Source organism: Glandiceps talaboti, chromosome 11 (genome assembly GCF_964340395.1).
Source record: "Glandiceps talaboti chromosome 11, keGlaTala1.1, whole genome shotgun sequence".
Taxonomy (NCBI): domain Eukaryota; kingdom Metazoa; phylum Hemichordata; class Enteropneusta; family Spengelidae; genus Glandiceps; species Glandiceps talaboti.
The window spans coordinates 11,146,259-11,157,959 of record NC_135559.1 but is presented as its reverse complement, the minus strand read 5'-3'; the positions used below and the strand labels follow the sequence as shown (position 1 = coordinate 11,157,959).

General features: G+C 37.3%; 1 protein-coding gene across 1 annotated transcript in view; it reads left to right on the top strand.

Moving 5' to 3' along the window:
- The first annotated feature begins 5,119 nt into the window (after positions 1 to 5,119).
- LOC144442022 (uncharacterized) overlaps positions 5,120 to 11,701 on the top strand; it is a 7,409-nt gene continuing 827 nt past the window's right edge. Inside the window, exons 1-5 of the mRNA XM_078131294.1 lie at positions 5,120 to 5,179; positions 6,049 to 6,127; positions 8,234 to 8,698; positions 9,831 to 10,181; positions 10,694 to 11,041. Coding sequence (XP_077987420.1) covers positions 5,120 to 5,179; positions 6,049 to 6,127; positions 8,234 to 8,698; positions 9,831 to 10,181; positions 10,694 to 11,041 — 1,303 coding nt within the window. The remainder of the gene's footprint in view (positions 5,180 to 6,048; positions 6,128 to 8,233; positions 8,699 to 9,830; positions 10,182 to 10,693; positions 11,042 to 11,701) is intronic.

Genomic DNA, 11,701 nt, shown 5'->3' with positions numbered 1-11,701 from the left:
TTTCCATAACCACTCTTGGTCAACTGCACCTCACCAAAGGTGGTCTGAGCCTAGACCCTTACTGGACTGTCATTGGTCGTCTCAGGTTTGATATTTTCTAAACTCCAAATAAACACAAGGCCTTTGTATATGAGCATGTTCATCTTAGTATTTCTTGGTGCAAAATGAATGCTCAGTTTTTCACAAGTTGACAATAGTGTAACACAATATTTGTGTATACGAAAAAATGTACAACCAAACTAGAGTGACTATAGAGTTTCAACGAGACGGTACGATTTTATTTGATAGCGCGCAAGCACATACATGTAAAATGATACATCTCGCTATGAACACAAACATCAACATCACTGTCAGATGAAATAGGGGAGATTCAAACACAGAGCTGTTTATTTGGGAGGTAAAATGTGACATTTCATGTGTTAAATGCTATCAGTGCCTGTATTCAGTTTTGTGTTATTTGTGACATAAAACGCTGTGTGAGATGTAACAAGAAACATTGTACTGCCGAATTGAAACTCTATCATCTAAAGTCTTTGTGGTTTGGTATGAGCATGCTGCATGCTGTCGACTGGTCTAATGAAGACGTTCTCTAAAGGTAGGGCTGCACTAGATTAACAGCGCCATCAAAGTCGACAAGTGAATAATACAGAGCTAGGTAGAGTAAATAATGTACATGTTTTCATGTCCTATTCAGCTGAGAAAATCTGGCCATGAAGATAGTGACATAACCCCCTCAAAGATGGAAGCATTTATTGTCAAATTCTCACACTGCTATAAGTCAGCTACACCTCCAAAATACCTAGATCAACACCATTTGCAGTTGAAACGATTTCATCATCTTTCAATGCCATCTTTTTCCGATTGATGACTAGATAAATTATTTCCTATTCTTGACGTACAAATTAAAGTGCCCTAACATGTTCGGCAAGTAATTATAAGTCTACCACGTCATGTTTAATTAATATGTCAAAGTTCAGGGTTCAGAGTTCAATATCTAGTCATAATTCTGTGTTTTGGCCTAACAAAAGAATTGTGTGGTTCCGATTACCCTCAATTTTAGAATAGGTAGGTAGAATTTTATTTTTATTTTACATATTTTTTCATATGTGAGTTGTGTCTAGTTCAGATAGTTATGTTTTCCATTGTTTTCCATATGGTATCTGTGTAATTGGTTTCTTCTCATCAGATGTACAGCCATTACATATTGGAAGGACAGTTTTATATATTGTCTTTTTAAGTTGATGTCAGTTTTATTCCGCATCCAGTAGTTCTTGCGAGACTTCACAGTTTTCGCGAGTTTATATTTTTTTCTCGGCCTGAAAAACTAGGTGGGGTTGGGTAACCGGAACCAAACTATTTGTTTAGGCCTTATCGATCGGACCATCACACAGACCATTTATGGAATACCCTCTAAAAAGAAATTTAAAACAAACAAACACCCAAATTACACTTGATTCACGGACTATAAGATATGCCAGTAATTATTCTTCCAATGTATCAGAATTTGCCATTTCTTTGAATATTTCATATTTAGGTTTTGTTCTGCTGAATGTATTGCATTTTCAAATGACCGATGGTGTAACTGGCTTATTGTATTATTTCAACTGGAACATACTCGTGGCCCAAGGGTTGTCAGCACTCGTCTAGCGTCTCTTTACAACAAGGCCGCTTAACGCTTAGATGGACTGTATTTTCTTTGGCTGAAATAAGAAAAATATTTAGACTAAATAATATTAAAAATCTTACAGTGGTATGAGTGGTCATTTATAGATATGCCGAATCCCAAATTGTGCTGTGTGTACATGTGATGTTGTTGGTAAATTTATTGAAGGAAATAATGACGTTGTCAAACCCATACACATAATTTATCCTTTGTGGAGTTTTAAATCAGGTGAAGGTAAATTAATCAGAATTGTATTCACATGGTAAATGCCCATGATATGTATTTGAGGTGAGTGATTATATTGGAAAGGTACTATACTTCAGTAAAACCACCTTCAAAAGATAAGATGGGATGAGGTGAGGTGAGGTGAGTGAGATGAAATGTGGTGAGGTGAGGTGAGGTGAGGTGAGGTGAGGATGAGGTGATGTGATATGAATGAGATGAGATGGTGGGGTGAGACGTGGTGTGGTGAGGTGGGGTGGGGTGAGGTGAGATCAGATCATATGTGGTGTGATGTGATGTGATGTGATACTAGTATGATGTGAGTTGATTTGATGTTATAAGATAAGACAAAATAAGGTAAATACAGCTATATAATTTTAAAATCAACACTCTTTCATTGTAGTCCAATTAACCCAATATGTAATACTAACCCAATATGTAATAACATCTTAACCCAATATGTAATAAACCTAAACCAATATGTTTTAACACTTAACTCAATATGTTTCACTAACCCAATATGTAATAACACCTTAAACTAATATGAAATACTAACCCAATAAGTTTTGACACTTAAGTCAATGTATTTCACTAACCCAATATGTAATAACATCTTAACCCAATATGTAATACTAACCCATTAAGTATTACTCATTACACTGTACTGTATCTACTAAATACTTGTCATTCTTCTAGTTTGACATGACGAAGGACAGCGTCAGAGGCCGGCTTATTGAATCAGATCCTTTGACAAGGTTATTCTCTAAGTCTTTAAATTGATCTCTCAATTGCATTTCTCGCCATACATGTCGATATAAACTCGCAAAACCCTTTCCCCTCATTGAACATTGCTCTGGAAATCGGCGCTATATAAAATGTAATTGATTGATTGGGTACGAATTCCATGAACTGGCGATACGTTCCTCGTCCCCTTGAAATAATAAAGCCCGCCCATCGATACGATTTGAACGAGGGCGACTTGGTTGATAGGGAGATGTAACAAGAAAAGTACATATAGGAAAATGTTACAATATACAAAGTGAGAGGTTAGTTGACTGACATACACAAACTTCTTGAGGACCAATCAGGCAGGGGAAAGAGATATGTGCTTGTGCAAGGGTAAAATAATAACCAAACTTTTAATAGCATTTGTTAACAGACACGTTATTACACGGTTCTGAATGTAACTACTCATAACTTAATCGATGTAAAAGCTATCTCCAAGGGCATTGCTGTTAAACGTGATATTGTCTTGAAGCACTACGTGCACACAAAAACCAACTTCAAGTGTACACATTTACCCATCGTCAGATTCACAATGTATATTACCTATTTCTCCAGTTTTCATTAGTCTTAGGTATCCATTTCGCTTCTTGATTGGCTACAAAATTACCGTCACTATATGGATAAGAACTAAGTATTTATTGGGATATTCAATTGATAAAACAACTTTACTGTGTTTTTGTCTGCGTTTACTTAAAAGACAATGTGAAACAGCGTCCATCAATTCTGTGCTTGTGAGTCAGTGATTGCTAAAAATCTAATGAATGTGTTGAAAGTTTGTTACTCTACGTGATTGTACACATCAAACTGCCAATGAGTAGACACGAGTAATTACTACCGTCACATCCAGTCTGGGAGGGTATGTTACTTCACCATAATATATAGAGAGAGATCACCAGGCATCAATAGTTTGATTACTTGGGATTACAACTAAAGAAGGCAAACAACAAATAGATATATGCTCTTTCAAAGGAGGCATTAACACGTTGCATGCAATAGTCACAACGTGACAAATTACGTGTTGGGTGGAAATTATACTTATCGAGCAATCTTGTAATCAAAGGTTTAGAAATTATTGAAATAATTCACCTGTATTTCTTATAAATCTCGCCAATCGGACTCCAATCAATATGCCAGCCGGACAAGAATTCTGCCATTTTGTTTGTCACAGGTCAACTATACACTCACTATGCACGGCATTTGACTGATAAGCCGCCATTCAGTGACGTCAAAACTGAGATACTTACCTTTTTACGTAATTGTGATTATTTAGGTCGTCTGAATGCTTTACGAGCTGATGTCTTTAATTGCTATAGTGAATGGCTAAGCAATTTAAGACTAAGTCATCATCGATCCTAACAATTTGCACGCAACAATTACTTGAATGTTTTCGTGGAAACGAGTAGGGTGTGTGGGTCGGGTGAAGGGGGGGGGGGGTTACATTTGGGATTTCATATGGCCCTCAATATTAAATGCACCAGTCCTTAATTAAAGCTGGCGTGTTATGAATTGTCTTTTTTTAAATTGAGACTTCACTATGTCGACTGTACTGCAACGATTTGTGTTCACTGGTCATTACAAATCACTGTGTAACATAGCTGAAAATTTGTGTATGGAATTCTTTATCTACTCTCGATAAGATGTTCTCCATTGCAATATACAATCGGTACAAGATCTTGACTTTACACATTGATCCACCACCACTCAATAACCAACCCTTCAACTCCCTCCCCATACATCTATACATAGAGACTCTGGAACATTGTACACTATATAATAACAATTTCAATCCATCGTCATCGGAATAACAGAGAGAACAAGATGCAAGGTTTAACAGAAAGTACATGTAGGACAAAATACTAGGAATTTTGAGTGTCATTTTTATTTTCTAGTTTGCCCTTGAAAGAACTGTTACAGGACTGGTGTACTCTATGACATATAATTAGATAGAGTTGATACACGTACTTCATTCATGATGCGAATGAACGACTTCAGAAGAGTACTGAATCGAATAGTGGCCAGAGAGAATATGAATTGTTTGGGGTTGCCCATCAACAGAATACTGGAATCTGATCTAATCTAAACTCCTCTTGCGATTATGAAATGTCTAATAGATCAGCTAAATGAAAACAAACTAGTTGGCCAAACGCATTGTAATGTAATCAGGGATAAAATGTAAGTATAGCCAAGAGACAGGGACAGAGAATGAGACATTGTTATTCTATGTTTTGATTGTTGCCTTCGTGAGTTTGAACGGTTTTTATTCATGATATGTATTTAATTTTACGACTTGTCAATGGACGTCGTCAGAAATGAACTTGAGGACGCACCCAACGTCCGATTTGGCTATTATTGAAAAAAAATAGGCGAATATTTTCATGGCAATCGTGACGTCACAGATACATGTTACACGTACGTCACTGGGTAAACTCAGTAACACGGACATCCAAGATGGCGGCACCAATGCTTTGCTCCCTTGGTAACAACACAACATTATGCCATCATGAAATGGTTGGTTGAATGGTTGTATTGGCATTGCATCAAAATCATAAAATGACAGACATATAAATGCAGTCTTTGAAACGACTTCAGGGATTGGGTATAAAGGAGAGAACCCCTGTAAAACATCGAAAGAAAGACAGTGTAATGAAATTTCTTTGACGACGAAGAGACAGGGTGTTACATTTCTTGACCGATCGAACGGCGATTAATTTTGTGGAGTTATACCGAACGACTGCAGACGTGTTATCTTTGAGTCCGTAGTAGTGTCACAGTGGTGTCAAGTCTACGGGCGTGTGAGCTTGTTCTCTTCTTTTTTCGTTTTGTGTTTCCATCAACCTGAAATCCGGGATACATCCTTTTCAAGAAAAAAAGTAGAAGATTGCAAATTTACATCGAAAAAACAACAACAGCCAGGAAAGATTCTTTATCAAGGTGAGTTCTTTTTATCCACTCTTTACTAGGAGTTCCCGCTCTGCTCTTAAGGTCATAAACATTCTCGTCAGCTTCAAAAGTTTATCGTTACTAAATCAAAGTCGAATAAAATTCGAGCCCAGTTTATGTCGTCAGCTCGTCATCGATAACTTACTTAATTAGTTTATTCTTTGATATCTGTAATATTGGTAAAGTCATTGTTTATATTACGTTTTGTTTTCAGTGCCATAGCAACGGGTAGCCATGGACACATGCGCATAGTGAACCTTTCGACACAAGTATCATTATAATCAGAAGCAACCCTTAGGACAAATCAGTAGCCCAACCCAAGAAAGGTAAAGAGAATATTTACACCTCTAATTTCATCAATAACTTTGCTTTATCTTAAAAGACAACTGGTTTTCTTTCATTTTTGAATCTAATTCTTAAATATGAATCATTTTCAGATGGCTTTTAGAGAAGTTTTTCTAGTACTTTGCACCGTCGCCGCCATTTTTGTAGACAGGACTTTCGCTGTGGATGCGGGTAAGTTGATTTGTTTGTGCTTAATTTATTAACATAGTTATTTTTCATTCATTTGGTCTTAATTATCGAGAGCTGCACCGTTGCTCTACGAGTTGTGACTTCGGAAACCTTATATACCAAAGTGAAATGTTGGAAAAACCAAATGCGTGCTCTGACAGTTAGCTGAATTGCATGGGAAAGTGAACTGTTCATGGATTACTTACGATAACTGCGTAATGTAATGTAAGTCAAGAGATTTATTAAGACCATGTCTTTGCTAGTTAGTGGGATAACCAGATACTTGTATTTCAATCCACGAGCTGAACTGTACGTGAGGGTGAAAAAATGATGACGTCATCCAAGCCTGTTACTTTTTCGCAATAATTCGAAATCAAAACCGACAAGGTTACTGCGACTTTTTTTTACAGAAGTGATTTCTTTTGCGTTTGAACCATTGCTTTTATTTGTTTTCTCTGACACTTGAATTGGAGTATGAATATCAATCACGTAAACTCTCGTGTTTTCTCGGAAACTTGATACACGCATATCAATCACGCAGAATCTCGTTAAAAGACAATCAACAATTCAATATAAAATAGACGAGAAATGACAAACTGTCACGCCACGTTTTGGTTACGATACTACCCAAAAGTGACTTCTAATTTAAAGTGATGTGTTTGGGCGTTCACTAACTTTTAAAAGTACTACATGGACTATGCATAGACACAGACTGACGAAGCCTTGTACAGGAGTTTAGAATTTAGTATTAATCAATCGAGACTTCTTAAACCCAACACAAGCAGTTAAGTACGATCTATCTACCACATAACCTAAGTTTTGAACACATTCATACCATTTGAATGTAACCGAAGATTTCTGATCGATCGTCGATCAAAAAGACTAGATTAAAGGAGAGAACATCACATGCTTTTATTATTCAATCGATTTTGCAACAACCAAATGACATCCAAACTATTTTACGATCTGGTTGTTACGGCAACCGTCTTTTTACGACTCCCGTCGACCTTACGTTGTTGCAGTTACTAGTGCAACGGTGTCCCTAGCATGTTTTTTTTCTAAGCGTAAATGAGTGCATAAAATGATACTTAGATCACGTGATGAAATGAAGACGGGGTGGTTTACGTCAGGTTTAATTGATTTACAGTATTCTGAGGCAAGCGATGTTGAACGCACTCGAACAACTAATTCGGGATTTATAGTCTAGTCATTCTTTGTCATTGCTTCTGTCATACTCAAACTATTAGAACGTCCACAAGTGTCGTTATTTTCCTCCAGTTCGCATAAATTATGCTTGCGCATGTGTAATAATATTATGCCCCATTACTTACATTCATTCTGCCGGAAAATACTTGTAACTTACGGGATTTGTTACAGATCATCTTTCCATGGGCTCGTAGTGACATGATCCCTTAGGTCACTTGTCATTTGCTTGGCTGTAATAAGGAAAATGGTGGGAATTTTGTCTACGAATTGTTTTGCTGTTTCAAAGTTCTAGTGGTTTGTATGTTGACGTAATCTGTCAGCCAATCAGAAATATTTTGTGTACAGTTACACCTCAACTGAGGTGGGGATAAATTCACGAACGCACGCGTAGTACGGGAAAATGTTTTGCCTTATGAGTTATACTTTGACCTCATTTTAATACGCTAAATTCGTAATGGCGGCGGATGGAGGCGTGAGTTTGCATTTCCCACCTTCAACCTATAATATCATTAATAACCACGTGGATTTATGTAGAATATATTACAGAATGTACCAAAAAAGCCGTGACTTGTGACAAAATTAAAGCCGATTTGAATACTTAGTATTGAATAGTATTTCGTTAAAAATTAATTGTTTAAAGGGAAATGCCAATGTGACTTATTGATATGGTGGAGACATGAATTATTGATCTAGAGATGAGCTCATAAAATTGTCTTCTGTAAGTTTTACAATTTGAGGTTGTTTCAACTATTTGGATGAGAGTGAAAGTAGAAATTTTCTATGCGACTGTAAAATTGGACAACGTAATCAATGTTGACAGTTATAAAAAGCATAAATTTAAAGAAAATATGTTCCAAAAACGCCATTACCTTATGTGTTCAACATTGTGTTTTTTTTTAACAGACCTTACAATATCTGGATTCACGATAAGTTCACCTAACCCTGATGTGACGTCTGTAGTTTATACCACCGATACAAATGTCAACGTTGTCCTCAGTACCTTTAACGTCGTGAATAACGGTCCTGATGCTTTGACTACGGAAGTCAGTAACCAGTATGACGTCAAGATGTATCTAAGTGACGGTGACAGTCTGGTTGACCCTCAGGAAGTCACAACTTTCAGTTTCGCTGACGGCAGCAATTTACGTTATGGACCTCTAAATAGTGGTGCATCGAGTTTTTATCTGGCTCAGAACTTCGATCTGAATTACCCAAGTAACTTATGTAGTACACACAGTCATGTATGCTTGAAGGTTGAACAGGAGACAAACACCTACACAGAGAGCGATAGTACAAACGACTACCAATGTTTACCTTTTATCAAAGGAAGTGGGGGTAGTGCTGTAGGATACACCAGCTGTGATTCCGGTAAAGTGAATCGATATTTTTGTATTTATAATTTCTCAGAAAATATCTTACTTTCCCACCAGATTTGTAGCGCTAGCTGTCGAATTCTGTATTAGATATTTGCCGTGACGTCACGTCTTCTGGTGTCCACGTCATTAGTTGTAAATATCGTATGACCGTACGATTATTTTACTTCCACCTTGTGAGAGAATTTTCATTCAACACATCGGTGATTGTCACTGTATTACATGAGAAATGAAGTTGGCTTGGTGTTTCACACATGCATGGGACAAGTTGTTATTTGAACAGCACAGACAACTTCAATTGCAAACGAAACAATTATAGCTCGCGTAGCGGCTCAATGACTAGTACGCATGTGCGTTCTATATACTATGCGATTTTTTTAGTGGTTTTACCCACGGATGCATTGCGGTGCAATGACTACACATGCGCGTTCTATATACTATGCGCATTCTTCAATTAATCTACAATATCATCGTGAGGCAGCCGGTCACAGATGAATCTACCCTGAGCGAGCTTATGGGCTTTGCCTAGTTATGATACTATAGGTTCTCTGCACATTGGGAATGTAGAAGTTATTAAATTATCATCATGTAGATTATCAGTTGGAAAGGAAACAAATGAATCGATTAAAATCATGAAGTCGATGTATAATTTTTTCAGCAAAAGCCTGCTTCTACTACACTGTGAAAGAGTAGCAATGATCTATCAATGTGATTGGATAAAGAATCCTGCTGTGTGTGTTGTTTCTTCTTATCATTAGACTAGAGTTGAATTATGTCTATCTTTGTGACAAAAACACAATGTCCCGTGAGTAGAATACCAAGTCTACATCATTGTAGCTGTGATGTCCGACACCATGAGTGAAACACCAAACCTACACCATTTTAGCTATAATGTCCCATGAGTGGACTCAGGCAACTCTATTCCTCCTGTATTCATAACGTTTGCATGATTCTTGATCAGTTTGTATGTATCGGAACAACAATTAATGACGAACTTGGTTACTGTAATATGGAACACTTTGTTTTCTAAGTGACACTGCCTTTTTCATTTTTACAGTTAACGTTTCCTTGATACAGTCACTGTCAGATTTGGTTTTCATTTTTGATATATCCCGTTATTATTTCAGACCCAGTACCAATCGAAGTCAATGTAACCACACCAACTGTTTTCACATATGATGAAGAAACTAACGTGACCCTTGACATCATGATTGATAATCAAGGTGGTGCCCCAGTGGACGGATCAACATCAACGGAAGACAATATTGCCTTTAGCAGCGTCTTTATTGCTAACTCTCAAAGTACAAGTGCCAGTAAGAAGATCGATCTAACCGATTCATTGAGTTACACCTATTCCGACGTTAGTGCTAATATTGACCCGTGGAGTGACACTACATATACAGGAATCAAAGTGTCTATCACTATTCCAGATCTCAGCTGTCGTTCATATTCGTATCTTTGTATCGTCTTTGCACCAGGTATGTTTTATTGTGTGTATCTGTAATTACTCATCATTAGTGACGTCATATCGGTTGTATATTCCATTTCCTCGCTCCACTCACTTACTCACTCACTCACTCACTCACTCACTCACTCACTCACCCACCGACTGACTGACTGACTCTTTCATAGAAAAAAACAGTTACTCACCCAGCCACCTATCAACCCCATATACACCAAACTATACCCAAAAAGTCAATCAAATCAATCAATCAATCAATCAATCAATCAATCAATCAATCAATCAATCAATCAATCAATCAATCAATATTTGTGTTTGTTTTGTTATGTGTGTGTGTGTGTGTTTGTTTGTATGTATGTATGTATGTATGTATGTATGTATGTATGTATGTATGTATGTATGTATGTATGTATGTATGTACATGTGTGTATGTGTATGTGTGTGTGTGTGTGTGTGTGTGTGTGTGTGTGTGTAATGTAATGTACTGATAGTTATTTTATTCGAGGATATTTTTCATGTTCTCAATAGGTATAAATGCCACATTTGGCGACACTTCTTCAAATAACCTAATCTGCGGTGAATTTGGAACATCCAGTATTGGAGATGTAGTGTGCCCTGAAGCGACAACCCTCATGCCGGCTACAACTATGTTGCCACCTACTCCAGATACGGGAGAAGTTGGTGGTTCCGATTCTAGCATGGTGAACATCCATGTCGGTGCCATCGTTGGAATCACGTTTGCGGCACTCATCGTTGGAGCTGTTGCCGCCCTGCTTATATTATACACAGCAAAGAAGTGTATCAAAGCTAAACAGAACAAGAAGAATGCAGTTACTGCGATCGACGTCAATGAAATGAAAGAACCCCAGACAAAAGGTAGCAAAAATGCAAAGGATCTAGAATGAATATTTATTGACGCCGCTGCTATGCGTGGTAGTCCGCTTGAGATTAGACAAAACAGTCGTAATGAAAGCAGTGGCACACCAGAGACAATGTTGACATTAAGTATGACAAGTGCAGATATTCTTTGTTTAGGGGAAGATGAAGATGCAAACGTTTGATTTATACTTACTAGTATATAAAAGTAACGAGACTTGGTAATGAAACCATGGCAATAGCAGTTGAACGTTGAAGGCGTCAAAATATTTTAATGGTCTTATGGCTTTATAATGGAGTTGATAATGAATGCAGTGCTGCAGCTTTTAGGAAACTGTCTGGCTGCAAACGCTAGGCAGATCTTAATGTATCCCCTTTTTCTTAAGTTACTAGTTTTCCTACCTTGATAGGAAAATCACAAAATCCGCAAGATCATGTGACGGCGCAGTCCTTCAAACCTTCTGCTATCGTGTAATGTGCGTTGCAACTAGTTTAAGAGGACTTGAAGGCCAAAATGACTTGTTATGAGCCCTAACCTAAATAATGTAAAACCGTAAAATTTAAAGCAGTTCTTCACAATATCTAGACCTTCAAGTAAATAACTTGAATCAATCGCGTAAGAGATATTGCTGCTGTTTATTTGTTTTGCTAAGTCTGACA